General features: G+C 36.7%; 2 protein-coding genes across 8 annotated transcripts; both read left to right on the plus strand.

Moving 5' to 3' along the window:
- The first annotated feature begins 199 nt into the window (after positions 1-199).
- LOC116687616 (natural resistance-associated macrophage protein 2-like) lies at positions 200-15,716 on the plus strand. 6 transcript variants are annotated; one of them, XM_032513118.1, is made up of 17 exons: positions 200-372; positions 3,530-3,614; positions 5,238-5,374; positions 5,770-5,889; positions 6,451-6,570; positions 6,670-6,776; positions 6,894-6,964; positions 7,051-7,118; positions 7,235-7,390; positions 7,766-7,924; positions 8,093-8,179; positions 8,936-9,055; positions 9,151-9,300; positions 9,440-9,513; positions 10,355-10,508; positions 10,808-10,861; positions 15,077-15,716. In XM_032513118.1, exons 2-17 carry the CDS (start codon positions 3,581-3,583, stop codon positions 15,146-15,148), a joined length of 1,683 nt encoding a protein of 560 aa, XP_032369009.1. In that variant the 5' UTR covers positions 200-372; positions 3,530-3,580; the 3' UTR covers positions 15,149-15,716. The 6 variants fall into 6 exon arrangements, with proteins under 6 accessions (XP_032369009.1, XP_032369014.1, XP_032369011.1 ...); XM_032513120.1 differs by lacking the exon at positions 200-372 and adding an exon at positions 661-685; XM_032513119.1 differs by lacking the exon at positions 200-372 and adding an exon at positions 3,104-3,127.
- A 3,778-nt stretch (positions 15,717-19,494) lies between these two features.
- On the plus strand, positions 19,495-22,476 carry cnpy2 (canopy FGF signaling regulator 2). Of its 2 annotated transcripts, XR_004331595.1 has the most exons (7): positions 19,495-19,756; positions 19,949-20,055; positions 20,163-20,278; positions 20,799-20,996; positions 21,195-21,291; positions 21,424-22,257; positions 22,288-22,476. XR_004331595.1 is itself a non-coding variant. In XM_032513125.1 (6 exons), exons 1-6 carry the CDS (start codon positions 19,692-19,694, stop codon positions 21,465-21,467), a joined length of 627 nt encoding a protein of 208 aa, XP_032369016.1. In that variant the 5' UTR covers positions 19,495-19,691; the 3' UTR covers positions 21,468-22,476. The 2 variants fall into 2 exon arrangements, 1 of the variants encoding a protein (XP_032369016.1); XM_032513125.1 differs by having other exon boundaries at positions 21,424-22,476.
- The last annotated feature ends 1,572 nt before the right edge of the window (positions 22,477-24,048 follow it).

Raw genomic sequence — 24,048 nt, forward strand, 5'->3', positions numbered from 1 at the left:
AATGCATCAAAAACATAATAAAGGTGTTTGAGATGGTTAGGTTAGAGCAAGACCGTCAGCACCATATCTTTATTATGTCTATGGTCAGCACCACAGACATATAAATGTATGTGGATGATCAGCACCGCCTGACAAGCTAAAACCAGGGCAAACGATTTGCAACAGCTCACCCATTGACCAATCAGGACAGGTAAGTTGGTGCACATGCGCATTGAGTCTTAAACTTACAGTTACAGCTACGACTTTGGCAGTATTTAGCTTGATAACGTGCTACTTAGCTAGTTACCTTTAAATTTACACATATTGGGTCCGTTGAAATGCAGCTTTAATCGTCACAACCTGTAATTTAACACTCTCATAAAGTATACCCAGGTAAGGGCGTTTTTATACTTTGATAAGGGTCACGGCAGCAGACCCATCAGGACAGCTAGCTAACTCACCATAGAAACTTGTTAGCTTTGTCACACTGTGGCTAGATTGACTGTGTTGGCGCGTCGGGGTTTATGTTATCGGGTTTGTTAGAAGGGTTTAAAGGCGATGGAAACTTCTCTGGTTCACATACATCGTTAGTTAGTTAGCGGCCAAGCTTGCTTTCATTTTTAGCTATGTTTGGTTCAGCTGCCGCCACATCACCATGTAGCTAACGTTAAGTTATCAAGACGAGAGGTCAAACGTTGAACTTCAGGTTAGCTCTTTACTACTAACGTTACTTACTCTGTGATTTTGTAAAAATCAATTGACATTATTCAAACATTAAAAGAGCGTGTTGTAATTGTATTACAAAGGACAACATGCTGTTCTTAATACGTGTTGCTGGAGTTTTTACCAGTTAAGTTTGCTTTTCCCACTCTCTTCTAGAGTAGGATAATTGACAGACATACCCTAGCTAAATTAACGGAATTTGGTCCACTGCCCATTTGTCAGGCAAGTTTAAGGTGTTAGTTGCTGAAATGTAACCGTGAATGGGATACACGGGAAACAAATATCTTCTATATTACATAACTATCTTCTATATATCCTTCTAACAAATATTCGAGGTGTGTGCATGTTCTATTATTTAAATTTCCTGGTTAGACAGAGCCAGAGATAACTCTTTTAACCTTTTCAACAGCTGTGTGCTTGTTGTGTTAAACATACAGTGACGTGCATAAGTTTGCACACCCATGCTAAAGTTGACTAAAAAGAGAAATAAAAATCATCCTTTGGAAGTTTATCTTAATGCCTTAATTAAAAGAAATTAGGATAGTCAACTGTAGCATGGGTATGTAAACCTATACAAGACACTGTAGCAGTGTTGGAGATGGAGGTTTTATGTTTTTGTGGAGTTGCTGAGTTCTCATTTAAAAAAAAAATAGTAAAGTTTTTGTGTTATTTCAGGAAGAAGTGGTAGTTTGTCATGTAGGATTCTTGTTTAACATTTTGAATCAGTTTTCTTTGGCATTATTATGTTGCGATTTATGTTTTCTTTTGCATGGGCTATACAAGCCTGCACGGGCCATCATTTGAGGGGTGTAACGTTAGAGATAATTTGCCAGTTTGGGAGTTGTCACAGATTTAGTGATTGTAAAAACTGTTCTGTGCAGATTAAGCCTCCAACGTGTTTGTTGAGGCCAAGGCTTTTTGGAGAAGTTTGATGATCCAGTAATGTGGTTTCTAACTAGGCTTACCAGTTTTTAATTGACATGTACAACCTTGGCCAATTTAACTTTACAACATTTGGTAAAGTCAAAATTAATCATGTAGATGATGACATCAATTTTAATTCCTGAACTTTATGCTGGTGCTGTCATTGAATAATGTTTAGCGTATTATATGGATTCAGTTTTATCAAATTCTTAGCTTCTGCTGGGAAACATTGTCAGTCTAACTCTTTTATCACCACATAGATATGGTTGCCCATGGTGTTTGACATGATTAGTCCTACATCGTGAGTGATTGGGATCCGATCTGGTGAGATCACTTCTACCGTCCTCCAAAATGATGTTATTACTCTTTCATTTTATCTTCAAGTTAGTGAGTTAATGTTAGGAGGAAGTAAACCTGCAATCCCCTGGCTTCACAGGTTAAGATGAAATACTTCTTTGTGTTGAACCCTGCAACAAGGCTGACTGAATAAACCGTTATTAGGAGGGTGTGTTCAACAGGGATGCCATTTAGTACATGTTGGTGTGTGACACATGGTTGTTTGAGGGCTGTTTGGACTTGATTGAGTCTGGGAAAAATTATTGAATCAAACTGATGCACCTGATCCACCCGTCATCAGGTATTAAACTGTAGGATAATTTGTACTAGTTCAGGATCATTGCTGGCTTGATTTGATCATGTGTCTTTACTATTTCTAATGTGTTCATTTACTAAATGACAGCTGACTGCAGCCACATGAGGACACATGAGATTCTTAAAAGATGCAGTGTCCCGCAGCCAAGTGATATATATAACTTTCTTTGGTATCTTTTTTTTTTTTTTGTGGAATGATCATTACATTTTACAACACGTTTTTTTGAGTGTGGGTAAAGATTTAATATTTTTGCAAGCTACCTCTAACTGCGCAGCTTGTCAACATAAGTGTTTTTTGCCTCAATGGAAAATGTTTCTTTTTAAACCTGGGGAAAAAAAGGAGGAGAGATGTTACAAGAGATGTAGACAATTGGTCATTTTTTGGTGTAGTAGAGAGTCATATAGATCAATTTATTGTTGGAAAAAACAGCAAGTTACCTTATTTTGATAGAAAAATAACTAAATAACTTCTTGCCTTGTGGAAAGGTTGATTCATTTTGACATATGCGATATTAGGGGTTTATGTGGTTCTTATACAAGAAACCGCTCATATTTTGCTGATAGCTGACACAATGATAATTGTTGCGACTAAACAAAGTGCCACCAGGAACCTTATGCCCTGTTACTTAAAGCATGTGTCAAGTTGTAAACCTGAGGAAGTGGCACTCTAATGGAAACTTTGACTGTTGGGAAAGCTGCGCCGTCTGCTGCCTCAGCTCGTCTTATACCTCACATGGTCCCATAGTCATGTGCTTTTTTAGAGGAGCTACACTCTCGATCTCACCGAACGTGGTGTTATAAAATGCAGTTATCTGGATGGACTGAGGTCTTTTACTTCATTTTTCATGTGGTAAGTTTAGTTAAGAAGTGAGAGGAAGGATTCATGTGATTCATGGAAGTGAAATGCCAGTGGTCAACATAAGGTTTCCTGTCAATGCTTCTCTTTAATGTAGTGAGTGACCTCTCACATGCTGTTAATGTTGCTTAGTCATTTTTATGACTTGTAAATTCTATTGCTAATAATGGGGGGGGAGATAACAAAGTGTTGCACAGTCATGTCTTATGTTCAAGTTTTTTGTTCCTCATGTGAAAACCCTTGACGTCTCTTTAACAATCAAACAAAGGAACACAAAACAAGACTTTTAAGCCTGTTAGTTTAGAGAACAAAGCGTCACTTACGTGATAATTACTGTTTTACCCTCTTGACTTTCATGCACCTTCAGATAATGTAACTGTTGTTGTCTTTTTCCAGGGAGGCTGATATTCATCCCTCAAGTTCCCAGGGATCCTTCAGCCTGCCCTGATGAAGGCCGCGCAAGACGGAGACCTCCTCGAAGGTAACTGCTTAAGATAACAGAAACATGACTATCACATTAGAGACACACCTGCCATGTTCTCCAACGTTAAACACTCTGGGCATTTGGCTGAAACACACTCTCTGTGTCAGTATGCATGTTGACGGAGCAGCTTAAAACAACATTTTGTCTTGGATGCATGTAACCACAACGCTGTGGTTTAACTTCTGAAACCTCATACTCAACATATTTATATAAAAGAAGATTTCTTTTCTTCATTCCTTGGAATTCTTTAAGAATCAAAAATGCTCTTAATTTTCTTTGCTTCTTTTGTGATCTTTATCACTGCTTGTGTGATGCTGTGTGATTTGTTGAAGTGTAAAGGGCAGGTCCCTTTCTTTGCAGGTCATTTATAGAAATGGGATGTCGTTGTGACATCTAATGACAAAAAAAGTGATGATTAAGGCATTGTTGTATAAAAGCCGAGTCACTGTTAGGGAGCAGTGGACTTTGGGCTCAGCAGTGAATTGGAGATGAAGGGTGAAAAGAATGAAAAGTCCAAACTCAGTGAGTAGTACACATCGTTTACTGGTAGATTTTTAAGTTGGTAAATATTAATTAGTCTTTTGTTTGTAATCCTTTTTCTGTAATTGTGTTCGTATAACAGATGTTGATGGAGTCATTGGGTTTAAGATTTGAATGATGTGGCCCAAATCCCAGGTTATTACTGACTGACTAAATACATAAACATTTAACCAAATCTCTAATGTAGCAGTTTTGAATGCGAGGTTGAATTGTTTTTTGCTTATCAGCAGTGAGGTTCTCAGAATGGTTGCTTCTGGTCATTAAACTGGCTCATATGGCTTAATCCTTAAGTGTATGTAGTAAAGCTCCTTCACAGACATGTCTCAGATACTCTGAATAAAGATTTAATAGGGCTGTGCTTTGTGCTCAAGTTTTTTAAGAAAGCTGGTTTGTCTGGTTTTGTTTATTTTTATTGGCAGAGCTGTTGCTGTTCTGCATGTATCGGCTGTATCTCTGTTCAAACTTAAAATCTCACTGGTCTCTCTTTAATAGGCAGCCTAGTTTATAAATTATTCTTTTTTCATCTCTTTTTTTGCTTAAAGAGGTAAGTTTGGTTAAGGATTTGAAAAGCAACAAAGGTTGCAGTTTCCAAAATATTAGTCATGTTGCACAGCAGATCTCTAGAAATGATTCATCATTTCTATGATATAAATAGTTTCATGGGGCAAATTGTGCTTTTGATTTACATCTGGCTATTTCAGGTTATCTTATTAAGTTGTTAATACATTGCAGGTGCCATAATATACAATAAGGTCACTCAAATCATGTTGCAGGGCCCAGAGCACCTTGTTGCAGTAATTGTGTCACATCCATAGAATTTTTCAACATTTGAATGGGTCCTTGAAAAGTTATTATAACTGATCAGAATGATGTTCATAATGTGCATGTGCAAGTAGGAGCTCCAGGTAAGAAAAAAACAAAGATGTTCCATAATGGCAGCTGCCTTGAGATACTGAAAGCGTGAACTTGATGGTAAGCGGTATTAGTGTTCCAGCAGTGGATAACCTTTTCTCTGTTTACGTTACTCTTACTCTTCTCTCATCACTAATTTTTAGTTTTTCTCCTCTTTGGTTTTGTTAGACGACTCCCATCAGGAGAATGGAGTCCAGACTAATCAGTACAGCTCCATCTCTCCTCCGGCCTCACCAGTGGCCCAGGATGAACCCTTCTCCACATATTTTGAAGACAAGGTGGCCATTCCCGAGAATGTCAGCCAGGTACTGTCTCACAGCCGCTGTTTTAAATTTTGGTTGATTTATAATTAGATTAGATGATACTTTATTTATCCCGCTGCGGGGAAATTCCCTTGTTACAACAGCGTTCTCTACAATGAAAGCAAAACAAACAAGTAAACACACAAGAAAAACAGGCAAACAATAGACAATGTGCAGAAGGTAGACTGAAGTAAAGTAAAGTGGCGTCACATAAGGTATTCATGTACGGAATGTAGTAGCTGGGTTTTTCAATTTGAAAGATCAATTATAATCCTTTTACCCTTGTTGGACAGTTAGATTTGGGAATCAAAACACATTTCATTTTGGAATTGAAACAATACTAAATTAATCAAATTACAGCATAGGTAATGATGAAATTTGTCTGTCCCTCTATTCAGGTGTTCAGTTTCCGTAAACTCTGGGCCTTCACCGGACCGGGGTTTCTGATGAGCATTGCTTACTTGGATCCAGGGAACATTGAGTCCGACCTGCAGTCTGGAGCTAAAGCTGGCTTTAAGGTGATATATACAAACCATGTTAACCTAGACATCCAAACTAACATGGCTGTTCTGCAAGTTTCCTTTGGTGGGTAATGGGTGTGTGTAGGACAAAATGTGAACCATAATACAGTGTCATCTATTTTAGCTTTTTATTCTCTTCGTCCATATTTGAGGAAGTGGTTCTACAGGTTTTTGTTGTTCTCTTCACACAGATACATATCTTTTCCCTAAAAGTGTCATTATTTTAATAAAAAATGGCCATACTTCCGGTTATATTTTGTCTGAGTACAGTGTTGGTGTCTTAGAGGAGTGACACATAATAAACTTGATCAAAATATTTCTCTAAGGAAAGGCATCTACTGCATAAAGGTGTTATTGTTATTCCCATCATAGGTATATCCACTGTATTATTAAAAAGAAATGGCAGTTTTTATTGTTAACATGAGTGAGAATTTACACAGTTAGCTATTATTTAAATCTGGCAGTCTGCACAAGTAAAACTCCAGTAAAGGAAGTAGTATATGGTAGGATAGTATTACAGTAGGAAATACTGATTGTATCCTTCTTTTTTTCTTTCAGCTCCTATGGGTGCTCCTTGGAGCCACTATCATTGGGCTGTTGTTGCAGAGGTTAGCTGCACGCCTCGGGGTCGTCACTGGGATGCACTTGGCTGAAGTCTGCAACCGCCAATATCCCACAGTGAGCATTCCCTACTCTCAATACACATTAACTTCCCTTTTCTTGTTGTAGACTAACTTTTAATGCTTGGGACCGTATTTGTAAAATCTTTTTTTTCAGGTTCCTCGGCTCATCCTGTGGCTGATGGTGGAGCTGGCAATTATTGGCTCAGACATGCAGGAGGTCATTGGCTGTGCCATAGCTTTCAATCTTCTCTCTGTGGGCAGGTACTTCCTTCACTGGTTGTCCATGAAAAGTGACTGCAAACCTTTTAGAGATTTACAAAGTACATTTCTGATGATGGTGAGGACGGAGTTACTGTAGTTCTTCTCTTTCTCATCCAGGATTCCACTGTGGGCAGGAGTCCTCATCACCATCACAGACACATTTGTGTTCCTCTTTCTAGACAAATATGGTACGGATACACCATCACTTACTTTTCAATCAATGTCTAAAGAAGCTGTGCATCTCAGCGTTGATACAGTTTGTATCTCCTTTTAGGCCTGAGAAAACTTGAAGCTTTCTTTGGCTTCCTCATCACAGTAATGGCTCTGAGCTTTGGTTACGAGGTAATAGGACCTTGCAATTTCCAATATAATTCAAGTGTTTTTTAACAGTTGACAGAGTTTTTGCCAAGACGTTTATGACACCATGACATGTTTGACTCTGTTTTGCCTGTCTGTAGTATGTGCTGGTAAGTCCAGACCAAGGGGAGCTGCTGAAGGGGATGTTTGTGCCGTACTGTGCCGGGTGTGGGCCTGTGCAGTTGGAGCAGGCGGTGGGAATTGTAGGCGCCGTCATCATGCCCCACAACATCTACCTGCACTCAGCGCTGGTCAAGGTTAAAAAGCATTTAAGAACTTATCACTGACTCTAAGAGAAGCTGAAAAACTTTTTGACAAACACAGAAACCAGTAAAGACTTTTTTTTTCTTTTTTTTCAAGATTCTAGAGAATTTCTAAATACATGTTTGTCAATAGACTCTTGTCAATCATTTTTGATAAACTGATTAGCCGTCCCATCCAATTTTTTTATTCAATTTGCAGAAGTTACAGCATATTTGTCAGTGTCTGACACAAAGTATACATTTTTACACACATTATGAATTATACCCCTAAACTCTGCAGTATAAATGCAGTTTTAAAACATTCTTGAAGCAGACTTTGGGTGTTTGATGAAATTTGAGAGTTTTTCTGTTTACCTCCTTATGTACCAGTCTCGGGACATTGATCGCAAAAATAAGAAAGAAGTAAAGGAAGCAAACAAGTACTACTTCATTGAGTCATCTGTCGCTCTCTTCGTCTCCTTCCTCATCAACGTCTTTGTTGTAGCAGTCTTTGCTCAGGCGTTCTACGGGAAAACCAATATTGAAATGGTGAGTGTACACCACAGTATTAAGAATCCATTCCTCTTTACTGCTGAAGCTTGTTGTCTTTCATATGGAAACACAGTGGAGTAATTGTTCTCTGATAAGTACTGCTGACACACAGTGTCCAGAGCTTTTAAGTTGTGGTTTATTATGTGCGTGTGTCCCTGGTTGCAGAATAAGGAGTGCAATGAAACCGGCAGCCCTCACTCAGATCTCTTCCCTCTCAACAACGGCACACTGGAGGTGGATATCTACAAAGGGGTATGTTTAGTCATCACCACAGCAACAATAAATCACAGTTGTATTGATGTCGGAGGACGTATAAGATCACTTCCAGTTAGTACTTTCACTTCCTGTTGGTATATTTATTTTAGTACTAATTCTATTGTATTCATACAATTAGTTATGTAGTATAGAAAAGAGACAAAGCACATGTACCTGTTACCCTTTAATGGCAGACATTTGAGCTGTGTCCACGCTACATACTAATTGGATCCAGTATACGGTATGTTATACACTAATCTGTATTGTGCTGTTTTTTGCAATTAGGATACATTAAATCAACATACTTAACCATTTTATACTAATTGGAAATTATGCATTATGTGCATAATTGGGGGTGCTGAGATACTCTGGAAAATTAAGATAATTACCAAAGATGTTATTCAAATTCAAAGATTTGTTTAAATTAAATAAATTCAAGTGCCTATCATGTATGGCACAATAATGTAGGATATTCTGTTAAAATCAAGAGCCGGATGCTTGACTATTTTCAAGTTTTGCTCTACCATCATCACTACATAAAGAATATGTCGATGAAATGAGACTTATGTTCTACTATTCTCTACTCTGCTACTCTCATGCTGCCTTCCTCTCTGTAAAAGACAAATGACAGACAAGGAAAAAATAATTTATATTCCTTACCGACTTTTACTCCTTGAACAATGTTCCCCCTCCCGCATTTCAACCACTGATGATAGATCATTTATTTCTCTGTGGGTATGTCTGTCCGTTCAGGGAGTGGTCCTGGGCTGTGTCTTTGGGCCTGCAGCCCTCTACATCTGGGCAATAGGGATCCTGGCAGCTGGACAGAGTTCCACCATGACAGGGACTTATTCTGGGCAGTTTGTCATGGAGGTAAGATTTCCTATTGGGTATATACCTGGAAATGGGCAAATACTAAAACACAGAAAAGTGGGAGTGCTCATATTTTTACTTTTGTGTTTGCAAAGGGTTTCTTGAACCTACGATGGTCCCGTTTTGCTCGGGTGTTGCTGACCCGCTCCATCGCCATCATACCTACACTGCTGGTAGCCGTTTTTCAGGATGTTCAGCATCTGACCGGGATGAACGACTTCCTCAACGTGCTTCAAAGCATGCAGGTCAGGAAGAATCATTTAAGAAAGCCCTCACAATGAATTCTGTCAAAAAAAAATCCATAACATTAACCTTCTCTTACTCTGTCCTATTGTGTTTTACACAAAACTGTAAAAATATTGACTATAACTTTCCATTCAACAGCTACCATTTGCTTTGATCCCAATTCTGACATTCACCAGTCTGACATCCATAATGAATGACTTTGCAAATGGAATGTGAGTAAATATACATTTCTTTATCATTCATTCGTGACTTCGTTTTTTCAGGATGTGTTTTAGGATCCAAGTCAATTCAAGTTGAAACTAAGAAAATGTAAGACGGGATCTCTTTTGGTTTGACAGCCAGTGAATTTCTTTGTGTTAAGTTATTCATCGACAAATCAAATGCAACTTGTTTGCTCAATGTGACCCACTATACAGTTATGCTGGATGAATTTAGCCTAGACTTGGTTGCACAAAAGCAGAGGCACCTAAGTTACAATAGAGATTTATTCTGTCCAGCTAGCCTGCTCCTGACCAGGCTAAAAGCCAGGATGTAATAATCCTGGATCCTTTACTCTTCACTCAACAGTGTTTTTTACTTTGTTATTAGCCTGCATTAAAATACGAGTGGATGTTGCTGTTCGTAAAGCACTCTTATTATTTAAAGTTGTCGATTATTTTTTTTATAATTATTCATGTGACAGTCATTGTTACTGTTGTATTGCTGTATTAACACCTAGCCAGGATGCACAGATTAGACTAGGTCAAGCCTCGCTTTATCAGTTAACCTGGATTTATAAATTCTACTTTTGTGCAATACCCCCCTGATTGACTCTGTTCCAGACAAGTTTATTTTGAACTACAATGTTTATTGAGTGTTTCACCATCTTCAGACATGTAGACTGGTAATTAAATTTGAGGCTGTTTATGAAAAAAACAATCCAGGCCAAGATTGAGTTATGCAAACTAGAAATTTCCTCAGTGTTACTGTCAGAAAAACATACTTCCAGGAGACTGTTCGTTTGTGAAAGAACATTGTTTCTCATTGGTCTAAATAAACTGCCTGTTTCTTTAGGGTGTGGAAGATTTCCGGAGGTATTGTCATCCTGTTGGTTTGTGCAATCAACATGTACTTTGTGGTGGTCTACGTGACGGCGCTGAACAGTGTGCTGCTCTATGTTATCGCGGCTCTGCTCTCTGTAGCCTATCTGTGCTTTGTATGCTACCTGGTGAGTATTACTGCATCACTACATTCATGTACTTTAGTACATTTTTTTAGCCTTTTTTTTTTAAAATGCAGATAATGATTCTCTGACAAAGTATAGTAGTATAAATGTTTTACCAAGTTTAAATTAGTTTATCAATTTTCTAATGCATTTCATAGAATTTGTTAGCATGACGATGGAGTAAATTTAGATTTGATTTTGAAAATGGACTGCTTTTAGTGTATTTAGGTCTTCTCTCTCACGGTTATTTTAGTTTAAAAAAAAAAAAAGCATTTACCTCTCTCCTGTGTTGTTGTCTGCAGGCATGGCACTGTTTGGTTGCCTTGGGGGTTTCCTGTCTGGACTTTGGCAGCAGGGTAAGCAATCGACCTGCTGTGCTCATAGAGGAGCAGTCTGAGTACGACTCCTAGAGCCGAACAGGACAGTAACCACCAGCATTCCTCTTTCCTCTTGGAGACACTGAGCCCTGTACACAACCAAGACTTTTCTAGATTGTGTAGGATCTTGAAAGCACATTTTCTGCTACTGTCACCTGTTTATTTTGTGTTAGGCTGGTTATCAGAATTTTTTAGGTAACCAAATTAATAGTAAACCAGCACAGAATTTGTTTTTTTAGAAATTGTTTGATGATTACAAAGACTTCTAAGGAAATGTATATACATCATTTGACAAATCAATTGGTGTTACAATCCTCAATGGCAAAAACTATATTCAACTCTGCTTGTAAAGCAGCATACTGCAACATGAGTAGTTTATACAACATGTAGCTCTATTGATTAATAACTCAATGATCTGTATCTTTAAACCAGATTTTCCATTTTTGTAAAATACTTTCTACACTTTAAAAAAAAAAGAAATAGCAGCTCAGCTTGTATTTTCACCACATCTTTGGGAAAGACATTCCCGACAGTTTTCACACACTCTGGTCATCATGAGGAGAATGACAGAGGATCTCAATTAAAAGTTAGATTTTACAAGTCCTCAAATAGAGTCGTGCCACAAGTTGGGTTTAACTTGACATTTCCCTGCCTGTGGGAATAGCAAAGCATGACAGACGAAACGCACAATATAGCTACACAAAAATCCAGTTTTATTCAGCATCAAATAACCTTGAAAAGGCCCATTTGAATTGCCACAATTCAAATAATAACCAAACTATATATATATATATATATATATATATATATATATATATATATATATATATATATATATATATATATATATAAAGTTTGATTACATAAATACAACAGAATATACGCATTGTATGAAAGATCCAACGTTTGCAGTACAACAATAATGGCTGCTGTGTTTCTGCCCAATGTGCTGTGGAGGTTAGAATTAAACCTTTTCTTTCACATTTTACGATTGTTTTCATTAAGTAAGAACTGACCTAACTATCACCTAAAGTAGTGGTCTTTTTCATTACTGGTTATTTCTCTTGTTCCCTAAGGCATGTACTTATGCTAGTTGTACCATGTTCTCTGTGAGCCCTCTTACCCCCCAGTGTCCTAGTGGAAGGAGCCGAGGCTTAGTAATTATTGCCAATCAGTCTACCTCAACATACTCATCTCATTTGATTCACTGGATTTTTGCATCTAACATTTTAATAATAATTCATATTTTTAAGATAATATAATTAGATAATCACATAATTCACAGGACAGTTATGTTAAACCTACCAAAATCACCAAACTATATCCAGCCCCTTATTGTGGGGAAAAGAAGAAGTAAAAAAAGAAGAAAAAAAAAACCATATCTGTCTAACATGTCAAAGAAGCTAAAGTGGCAAGTTTTGGTATCATGCATAAATTATGCATGCACTTCATTTGTCACATCCCAGTCTCTTTGTTCTGCACAAGTACAGAGTAGACATCGGGTTAATACAACCAAGTCTGTGAAGGAGGGATTTCTATGTAATTTTTGATATGAGGCAAAGTCTGTTAGAGTTTACTTGGTCATCGCTACCTGACGAGAACTATTGTTAATGTGATCAAGACTAAACTGGTCCATGAAATTAAAAGACTCCATTCAAACTAGTAACACTTTATATGACTGCAACCTTGTCCTCTTTTAGTGCCTAAATAATTAGGATGCCAGTGACTCTGCTTAATCAACACCTTAAAGTGAGCTTATCAGTGAATTAAAATTGAGTGTGAAGGAAGATAAGTTAGTAGCACTGTGAAGTTGATACAGATGTTGTTTCATCCCTTCCTGACTGTGAGTTTAGGTGTTGGATAAAGAAAAAAAATCCATAGAAGTATTGATTTTTTTTTTTTCTCCTTGCTTTTCTTTAGTGAAACCATGATAAACCTTTACTCTACATTTTATTTAGTATTGTTTGTCTGTGGAGAAAAGCTTCATAGAATTGTGTTGTAATATGTCATATTGCGATACATAGTGTTATAATTTGAAAACTGTGACTTATTTAATCTGCTGTGCAGACAAGGAAATGAATTCAAGTAATGTGGTAGCTTCGAAATACTGTCGTTGTCATAATTGTTATTTTCATGACAAAGCTGTGTTTAAAGGAGAACTGAAAACAAAAGTCAAAACAAATAAAGAGGAAGTCGAGGTTACTTATGTAGCCCAAAATCACGAGTTTGTCTCAGAGGGATTTACAGTCTGTAATCTATCTTTAAACCCTCGAAAGCAGTGATTCTGTGAATTAGTTTTCAAAAATGCTACGGCTTTGGTTTAAAAACCGGTCAAATCGGATGAATTTGAATATAGAAAATGATTATGCTAATTCGGGTGCATCTGGTGTTAATGAAGTTACAGTGTGCCCAGTGCTCTGCACTGATTTATTTAAGACTTCAGAAATGTTTTTGTTCTCCTTTCTCAATGTTAGTTTATTTTAAGTGTATGTCTGTTTCTTTCTACTAAAATTAAACTATTACTATTAACTGTAGATTCACTGAAAGCTTAAAACATAGCTTGTTTCACTAAAACAATATACATATTAAATAAAACAATGCAAAGAGAATTAAAACTTGTTTTTAAAATTAATTATTCATATTTAAATGTAAGACAGGTGCCATCATTTCCACTACCAGGTGCCGTAGATTACAGCACAGTCTGCCTTCACACAGCTTTGTGTAAGTCTAGCGTGGCTTAACACAAGTTTAGCAGCAGCAGTTTGATGTGGAAATTAATATATGAACAGCACAGCAGCTTTCCTTTTGGTCTAATCCAAGTACTGTGTAGCATACAGTTCATGTGATCACGATCTCAGGTTCTTTCAGAAGTTATCGATTTTTAAAGTTTGCCCTGTGGTGAATCAAGTACAGTTTCAGCACTCCGATTCCGAGTTCTCAAAAGCGTTCATAAAGTTTCTCAAGGTTTTCAGGCTTCTGTGACTTTATACATTGTCACATGAATATCTCACAGGCAACAACAAAAAAAAACATGGCAAAGGCACATTTAGACTGTTACAAGGTTATTAAACCTTCAATGCAGTAAAGTGTAAAGTGTCTGTCCTTGCTACTGGATAAAGAACCCCATGTGTTCAAAATAAATGGGAAATAATGGAGATATGGACATTTGTTGGCGTCTTCTGTCTGAATATCTAAAGGATTCAAGCATTGTGTTTCAACTGTTTTTAAATAAACTCTGAATTAAATTATTACATTATATTAGAAGGCAATAAAGGACCGTTTTCTAAAAAATGACTAGAGAATTATCTTAAGATGGAAGTTTTCTCATGCAAATGTTTTTTTTTGTGATAAAATTTATTATAAATTTAAGGAACAAACAATTACAAACAGTACACTGAGCCGGAGAACGTGTCCCATGAAAATAATGTTAAAATATGGTAATGGTTTCTGTTTTGTGGCAGCTTTGTGACAATGTAACTTGCCTTACTGTACATCCTGCTGTAATGTAAAATGCAAGATGTGTTGGACACATTTCTCTTTCCTGGATTAAAGGATCATAGGCCAAATTGTTCTTTGTTTTTACTTTATATTGCCAGGGTTGATAGAACATGATGGTAGGCAATATAAATTCTTTTTTACATTTACAAATTCACAGTGTGAGCTGATTGAACCATATTCACAAATGATCAAAAACCAGCACTGATTGTGATCTTTTCTTCTTATTAGTATTAAATATTTCATTTTTGCATATAATTTCTAAATTGCAGTATAGCAAACCACTTACACTTGTCATTCTGTGTATCTGCATTCTCTAGGTTCATATGGCCTGAGAAAAGCTAGCATGTAGATGTATGTACATGTATAATGAGCTGCAGTAACACTGATGCTTTCACGTTTCACGATAAGCACAATGTGTATAGCTAGCATGTAGTTGTTTTTTTCTTCTTCAGGTAAGTAGAGTAGGGTCAGAGTATTTTCTTAATTTTTATAATTCATAGTTTACACTTTTGCTATGAAGATTTGAGAATCCGGTGTAATCAATATAAATTGTGGCAAAATCATATGAATGATTTTCTTTTATAATTCAGGTTGTCCTCATTAATGTTAAAATAATGCCACGCTGATTCATGTGATGAGTTAACCGTCTGTGTACAATAATAATCTCCTCACTGATAAATCTCTTCTCTCTTTCAGATGCAACTGTCACAGCACACAGACGGTTACCTAATGAGTGACATGGATACTGATAGTCTGTTTGAGAGATAGGAGGACTCATTGTGAGCGGCTGTTGAACTGATGACCCGACAGAAGTGTGGGACAACTGAAGCTCGGCCAATATGTGTTTGTCGTCACCTCTCTGTGCCTAACAGGTTTTTAAAGTTTCCTTACAGTACACAGTGTGGTACACCAGCCAATGTCTAATCCAATGATGGGTGTTTTCCATTGCAAAGGTCTCAGCAACCTCAGCTAAATAATGTTTATGCAAATAATGGTTAAATATGTTTAAAGGATTTAGGTTCTTGTGACGGTAAACTACTTCAGGTTTTTGACACAACAAGAAACTTAAGGTCCAATGTATCATGTTTGCCAACCAGACACAACTGTGATGAGATTATTGCTTTCCATTTAGAAATCACACAATAATTAACTCACTATTCCACATCATTGAGATGGCAGTCTTGAGTTCAAAGACACGGTGGGTTGTTTTTAACCGGTGCTGCACCTAAGATGCTACGGGCCTCCAACATGGCCACCAGGCTGCAAAATTCATCTAGTTTATTTTCTACCTTCAATCTTGCACTTCTTTTGGTTTGGTTTAGGTGACATGACATAAATTTTTCCATTATCACACACCCCCACAAAGTGAGAACGAGATAAATGTCATATGTAAATGTTGTATGATTTATTCATAAAATAGAAAAGTCAAACACCAATGTTGCAGCATGATATTAACAATTCTTGTATGCATTTTGGTGGGGACTGATCAGCTTCCTTTTATTTTATTTTCTATTCCAATAAAATCTCTAGGGATTTAAAGCATTCACATTGTAAATATTAGACAACATTTTTTTTGCAAAATAATATATTAAATATGACTATACCACTTGAGAAATATACAATATATTTGTGTGTGATTAGTCACAATTTTTCTGGTGTTTTATACGATATAAAAGAGAATGACAGTTTTATGTCATTTTATGGTCAGTTACAGATCTATTTTAGAGTCCAGGAATTTCTGTTCTAGGAGATGAGGTCTGTACAGTACATATTGTTTTGTATTTCAAAGTCTAGTCATGAACAATTGCTTATTGTAAATTATTAAATTATTGCCACCATGTGTAGGAATTTAAAATTCTATCTCAGTGGTCCTTGGTAGTATTGTATCTAAAAAAGACACTGGCAGCAGACACTCACATGTATACATTCCCATTTAATTAATTTATGAATTTTAGTTAATACATTTGCAGTAGAAGTTTCATATAATTGATCAGTGAATGCAGTCCTTGGAGTTTGATCCACTGAGTGATAAGTGATAATTTTATATATTCTATTATTTCTATTGTCATTTAAGCTTAGGTCAGTTAGTTTTTAGTTTTGTTTATTTATGTGTAGTTAATATATTTTTTATAGATGCTACTTTGGCTATTATGGAGTTTTAGTTGATGTTTAGTTTGGTTTAAAATGTTTTAATTTTGTTACATCAGCAGCTAGCCTTTCTTAAGCCAAATTTGCACCGGGTGTAATGTGTGCAAAAAAGAATCGATGAATGAAAGAAAATTATGGCGTATAATTTCTGAAATGAATATGGAAGAAAAAGTTAGAAACTGGTAATCTGGTGCAAATAAAACGGTAAATATATAACAAGCAATGTGTTGTATCACGAGTAACCGCACGGGACATGTCCATTGTATCTCACTGCTCCTGGTATCCTGGCACAAGATAGTTTTGGTTATTGGACTCTGGTTTACCGGGAGATTCATGGGAGTTTGTAATTGTACAAAACATGAACAAGTTTGACTGTTTCAAATGTGGGAGATTAGTGTTAGCTTAGCAACAGAGTGTCTATACGTGGGACAAATGCCTTTTCTTTTTTTTTTCAGAAAATAAAACAAGTAAAAAGAGTACAGAGAAGACACTAGAGAAGGAGACAGAAAACTATATGAAACAATAATGCCAAACCACAAGAGAATCTGTCATGAAAACACACTTCAGAGGTATCATTGTGCACTGTACCAAAAATACCAAATACCAAAAAATACTACTTACCAAATACTAAACTGCACTTGTATATTAGAATTGCTGTACAGACAACCACAGTGCCCCATGTATTCACCACTGTGCCTCATTTCTAGGATGTCCCGCACACTATTCAGTCACTAGGATTACAAGCCAGTACAAGAATCTCACAATGTTGTAGGTGGAACAACTGTAGGGTGGGGTATAGAGAGGCTTATACTACATTTTTAATATATTTTCAAAATTTCTTTTGGCCAATGTGTTCTGCATTTGCCGTTATACTTTCTGAAAGGAAAGACTAATATTTTTCTCAGGAAATGTATAAGTGTATTTTCCCCCCACTAATAGGTTGTATAAAATGATTAACTTGTGTGACTACTTTCAAGTTTGAAATGACATGTCATGCCAAATAAAAACCAAATATTTGTTCAAAAGACCTTTTTAGTAATTTCACTCCTGGAAAAAACACTTTAAAATAAATAAGTGAACCAGCACTTGATTACAAAAATAATGGGCCATGGCATAATTTAAAGCATTAAAGTTGATATTGTAAGCTGTATACAGTAGTTTTACATTATGGAGGACCACTGACACAGCAGAAGGTTAATACTTAGCGGTTAGCAAATGACGTTAGGAGGACTCAACATTCACTCAACATATCTTTGTGACGGAGAAGTGCATTTGGTCAAAGAATGTTAGTGTTAGTGTGTTATAATCTAGCTTCTAGTGAAATTTATTGAAAACATGGCACTGCCCTCAGTTAAACCATATTTTGTATTGCTAACTGTGTCATGTGTTACATGTAGAATTGTATTTTAAAGTGTCTAAGTATGTTGGGATCGTCAGAGACCATTTTCTGGTTTCTGGTAAATGTGATATTTCTGATTTGATTCAATTGTATGGTATGATACAGTATTAGTATTAGCTAAGACTGTACTGAAAGTGTTTATTCCTGATTTTTTTTTCCTTTCATTTTTTGACAAGATCAATTGTTTTAGATAATCTACCATCTCTGTTATATGTGTGAATATTGTTTTGTCTTGTTGAATAAAAAAAAAGGAAAAATACTTCAAAAATCTTTGTTTCCAAATCTATCTATTATTTCCTCTTTTAGGAAGAAAAAATAAGACAAGAATGCATTACTGGGGTGTACATTGGATCGTATTCATAAAGATCTTATAGAAAAACGCAGAATGCAGAATGCATTACACTCAGCGGCTCCTTATTGTGTATCCCCATTAACAGAATCATCATGTTGCTATTTCTTTTTTACTAGAAATTAGTTTAGATAAAGCTCATTTTCCCAAATGTTACTAAGTTCACCTAGATAGGTTGTTATTGGTGGCCTTTTAACATCCAGCCTACTGAATATTAAAATATAGGTTCTGAAGACCAAACACCATGTTGCTCTTTTAAGACAGTATCTTTACTTTTCCTACTATGACTGCTGGGGAATTCACCTACAGTACATCAGTGTCTGATTTCACAGCAGCAATGTTTTTGCTGAGGAGCAGTACGTCGCACATTTTAGCCCCTGTATCACAAAATAAGCATGATATAGCCTGCAGGAGTTTTATAGGGCTCCCAGTGAATAATGTTACTTCATGAGTAGCTTTTGTCTGACTTTCAAAATTGGCTTGCACCTATTTGAGCAAATTGTTTGCTCCTTTTTGTTAAATCACTTTATAGCTAGTTTTTTTCCCAAGGTTTCACACAAATGTGCTATCCTTGTTTGTAGTAGCCTAATGTTAGTAATAGTTGTTGTTTATAGAGGCTGCTTTCTTCTAAGGTAACGTTAGAAGTTAAGGAGGGAGCCAAAACAACACATGCAGAAATAGTCACATACACAGACAGACACGAGACAAGGGACCATGCACCTGTGCAAGTTAAACCAGGCTGGAGATTGAGCGAGGCCCAGCCAAGTGTCCAGAGTCTCCTGGCGCTCCATGAATGCGCCGTAGAGAGCTCCATATACACAACATCCAAGAAGGAAAGGGTCCATGCACGGATAGATAGGTCATGAGGTGGTTTCCAATGGGTTGCAATCATCCTCTTTGCAGCTGTAAGTCCAGCAAATACCACTGTGGAGTTTCTGTTTCTATGGTTACTAAGTAGGCCTAGGCCTGAACCTAAAACAACAGATCCCAAGATTCTCTTGTTGTTCTTGAAATCTACATTATTTAAATGTTTAATTTAGAATTAACCGAGGTTTAAAATACAAAGTCTGGCTTAGGGACAGAGGGAAAACAGCAAAAACCATGCATAAAAGGCCTCATATATTATAAAAAGAACGATTGCGCTATGATACTTTGAAAACGATTTTTTTTTTTTTACAAGTTCGCGTTAGGGTGAAGAAAGTGTGTTTTTTTTAAAATTATTATTTCATACAGGGACAAGATAAATAGGCTACCGTAGTTAAAGAATCACCCAAAAGCCGACTCGATTTGCCTCAATAACGTTAAACGGAAGGAACGAAGCCGTTGGCATCTTCCCGGCCACGCGAGGGCGCCGTCTGGAGCGCGGCTCCATCCTGTCCAGCAGCTCCGTTGCCTACGTCACCACATTCCACCGAATGCGATGGCACGAAACAGCGTGTAAAAGCGTAAAGGTGGTCTCAGAAAACACTGCCAGAAATTTGTAAGTTGAATGAAAATGTATCAAGATGTGTGTGTTTTGTGTCTGAATTGTTCCCTGGTTCATGCTTGTCGGACATCGTTGTAGCTAGCAGTGGCTGAGAGGTTACCAGGGGCTACCTTCTTAAAGAGTCACTGGAATGTTTCTTTTGCCGGTTGATGTGTCAGCTTTTGTTGTGCTGAAATCTGGGTTTAGATGCAAGATGAGGGAAGCGGCCGTTCTGCTCACACCATGTGTGGTTCTGTGTCTCCTTCTGAGCTTCAGCCAGGCAGCCAGACAAGGACAGGACATCAGATGTGGAGGTATGTAACTTAGGGTACTGTATGTCTGCATGTTAAGTCGCTCGCTCACGCTTTGTTCAGGACAGACAGGTCCTAATGCGTGGTTGCTCTCCTTCTGCTCACCGCAGCTTGCAGGGCTCTGGTAGATGAGATGGAGTGGGCCATCTCCCAAATAGATCCAAGGAAAATGATCCAGACGGGATCCTTCAGGATCAACCCCGACGGCAGCCAGTCCATCAGAGAGGTGAGGCTGCAGCACAGCCACGTAGTAATGTGTCAAACCCCCTTTATAGGCTGCACCACTTTACTACTGTAGTGCTGCACATGTTCGTTTGATTTAAGCAGTTTGGCTTATCAACTGTTTCTCACTGGGATGAGATGCTACTAACCTAACTAAATAGACTTAGACAACGATTGGACAACTATTTTGATACATTATCAATCGCTTAAGTGATCCTCTCTGGTTCTAGTTTCTCAAATGTATTTGTCTTATATGATGATGAACTGAATATGTTTGGATTTGGGACTATTGGTCGGACATCACAAGACACCTGATGGCATCCCCCTGTACTCTAGGATATTGTCATAAGTGCAAGGTGAGAGTAGAGAAACAAAAAAGCAGTCAAAAACTCATATTGTTACCTGACTTTAATGAGCAACGAAACTGGACTGCAAAATAAAGTGTTGTTACTTAATTTATTATTACTGCATTTGTAGAAAAACCTCACATCTTTTTAGTTTTTCATGACTTTTGATGCCAACAGGTTCCTCTGGCTCGCTCAGAGGGAAACCTCCTCGAGCTGATGGAGAATGTGTGTGAGAGGATGGGGGACTATGGTGAGCGCACAGATTCTTCGACAAACAGGAAGTCTTATGTTAGGATAAAATCTCGGAGCGGTGAGGCCATGGACCTCTCAGAGGCCACGCTGGATTCAAGAGTTACAGGCAGTTTAAAATTTGCCGTGAGTACAAAATTCCATAAAATGCATCATAATATGTTTTAATGGTCTTTCATTTCGGCTTTCTGTTATGCTTTTATTGTCGATGATGATGTGGATGATAATATTTAAGAATATTTTTCTTGCAACCCACACCCCAAAATCTTGTGACTCATGCTGTGAATCGTGCAGCTCGTAACAGTTTAAAAACTTTTTCTCCAGTGTGAAACAATTGTTGAGCAGCATGAAGATGAAGTCATTGAATTCTTCGCTCAGGAGACAGATAATGTCAAAGACAAACTCTGTAGCAAGAGGACAGGTATGTTTTTGACTCAACATGTCTGATTTTTATATATTTTTTATCCTTAGTTGTACACATTTCTGTTATGTGGTTTCACTGCAGCGCCAGCGGCTGTATTTTATGTGTTTTCCTGTCCTGTGTGCTCTGCAGACCTATGTGACCATGCTCTGAAAGTGCCGCACGACGAACTTTGATATCACCCTGCCATGGCTGCCATCTCTCCTCAGCTGATATGGAGACGTTGGGTGATGTTTTCAGTTGTGTCTTAGCACCGGTTTACGCCATGGCAGTGGTGGAAGATGTGTACACATTTCTATGCGAGATAGTAGAAAATCAACCTTAAAATAAAAGTGTTATTTCTTTGTTCTGTGACAATTTTAAGGACCAGTTTGCCATTTTTTTTTAGCTGTATTTCTTTGGACCATCTTGTCACCTCTTTATAAACTGTAAGTTATTATACTTTTCAATAATCTGTGTTTCATATGGAGGCTCTTGCTTTCAGATGCTCTTCATCAGATAAAACTGAAACTGTGAAACTGCAAAAATTAAGTTATACTTCCCAGTACGTATTGGATTTTTTACAGGATTAATTATGTATATAGTTTAAGTATTGTAATTTAATTACACAGAGATCAGATTGAAATTTGGTCAAGTGGTCTCTCAGTCAATATTAATTTACATTGATAAAGTCCTTACTGAAGCCAGGAAAAAGTGCATTAATGTTTTTTATTCACCCATGCTCATCAATGAACGTGTAATTTGATGCCAAATTATATTTTTAGCTTTAGCTGTAGTTTTTAATGCTTACCAGTTTTTATGGAACTGTCCAAGATCACAGCATTACAGGAATAACTTGTTTTGGTTGAATATTCCATTAGAAAAAAAGCTGAAAAGTTCTAGACACATTATGTAAGGTGATAAAGTAAGATGATCTGAGTGGCTAGCTAGCCAAATGACAAAATCCGCCTTTATTGCTGAAGAAATGTTTCCCATGTAATGTCACACTCTTCAAAGACTGATCACCATTAGCCCTTTAAGAATTGTAACTGTTGACATGAAATGTATAACAGTTAAGAAAACATAAAATGTACTGTTTTAGGTAAGTGGGTTGATGTTGGAGATGTCCTCATGAACTGATCAAACATGTTTCACCAAAGAAACTGGCAATGGAAATTAAGATGAAAGTTGCAGCAAACTCAAAAAAGAAAATTTGGGAAGGAAGTAAAATTCTAACTTTTGAAAATCTTCAAACACTGCTTTGTGTGTAATTAGGACTAAGGACACCCAAGGATGAAATGTATGAGTTTATTTTAACAGTAATTATTTCAGAAAAGGTCTACTTTCCGTCTATGCTGCCTTTCTAATCCAGAGCAGAACAATATATTTTTACCAAACAAATAAAGTATAAAATAGTTTATAGCTTCAGGAGCAGGACATCCCTTCTTTCCATTAACCACTACAGAAATCAGCTGTAATTGCCTTGAATTACGATATTTAAAGTGTTTTGTTATTACTTTGAAGTATCAAGACTAAAGTTCTGTTTTCTTCAGCCAGTAAAACTGAACTCCAGTGTAAGCCCACCAGAGTGTGCTCCAGTCCACACATTGATTGTTGAATTAAAGCCTCACACTCCGTTAGAAAGTCTTCATGCTGTACTGTCAATCTAGATTAAAAGTATTTTTGGTATAAGTGTATTTTCTTTTAAATTAACTTTCTGTCTCATTTGAACGTTCTGATATTTTCTTTTTTATATATATATACACATAAGTTCTTTGCATCTGTTTTGTCTTTAATCAATGGAAATATATTTGACTTCTAATTTCTAAACTATCAAAAATTGATTAATTCACTAAAATATTTCTTTTACTCCATAGATTAATTTCAATGGCTACCTCTTGTTGCCTGTACTGATAGCATCCAAATTATTATAAATAAGTTCCGGTAATAGTCTGATAATAATGATTTAAGAACAGCCTTAATGTTTCCACATACTGTAGGCAGTTTGTTGGATGTTTATATAACTTTTTCAATGTATTGTTGGACAAATTTCTTTGAGAATTATTTTTATCACTGCTGTAATGCGTAAATACTGACATTATATTTCACTGAAATTGTATTTTTATATGATTTCACACAACAAATCAATAAATAAATTGATTAAGATGAGAAGACACATATAGCCAATACTTTATTACGTAATAGTTGTATTTAAAATAATGGACTGCTGACAAACAAGAAAAAACTGAAATGTAGGACTTTTCTCAACAATTATGTCATCACTAGAGAACTTCTTTTTTAGACTCCTTCTGGTTGACAAGGTACATTTACTAGCTGTTCTGGAGCTTTCAGCTGGATCATGCAATCTTCTTCAGCAGGTGAAGTTCGTCCATTTTTCTTAAGGACTTATTGTTGTTTTATCCACTTGTAATAAAGAACAATGGCTTGATTTTAGCCAGAAATATCATCAAACCATGAACCAATCCAAATATTCAATATTTTATTACATCAACTTTCATAATTTCACAGCCACATACAGTATCAACCCTAAACACTCTAGAAAAAGCAGATACCCACATTTCAAGAAAAAGTATGCAAGATCTACTTTACAAGAATAAATCTGTCAAACGGATGGTTTGGCAATATTAGATGTCAAATTGCTACATTTCTATAACAACAGTAAATGAATCATCACTTACCCATCAAAAATAACAGCTCTAGGATTAGACTAAAACTAAAAGATACATTAAAAATCTGCTACAAAATGTTACTGAGGAA

The sequence above is a fragment of the Etheostoma spectabile genome, chromosome 4 (genome assembly GCF_008692095.1).
Source record: "Etheostoma spectabile isolate EspeVRDwgs_2016 chromosome 4, UIUC_Espe_1.0, whole genome shotgun sequence".
Lineage (NCBI taxonomy): Eukaryota > Metazoa > Chordata > Actinopteri > Perciformes > Percidae > Etheostoma > Etheostoma spectabile.

Coding starts and splice junctions, on each gene's coding strand:
- cnpy2 (XM_032513125.1), top strand. CDS start 19,692: ATGCGATGGCACGAAACAGCGTGTAAAAGCGTAAAGGTGGTCTCAGAA. Junction 19,757..19,948: donor GAAAACACTGCCAGAAATTT/GTAAGTTGAATG, acceptor ATCTGGGTTTAG/ATGCAAGATGAGGGAAGCGG. Junction 20,279..20,798: donor GCAGCCAGTCCATCAGAGAG/GTGAGGCTGCAG, acceptor TGATGCCAACAG/GTTCCTCTGGCTCGCTCAGA.
- LOC116687616 (XM_032513118.1), top strand. CDS start 3,581: ATGAAGGCCGCGCAAGACGGAGACCTCCTCGAAG. Junction 7,925..8,092: donor GGAAAACCAATATTGAAATG/GTGAGTGTACAC, acceptor CCCTGGTTGCAG/AATAAGGAGTGCAATGAAAC. Junction 10,509..10,807: donor TGTGCTTTGTATGCTACCTG/GTGAGTATTACT, acceptor TGTTGTCTGCAG/GCATGGCACTGTTTGGTTGC.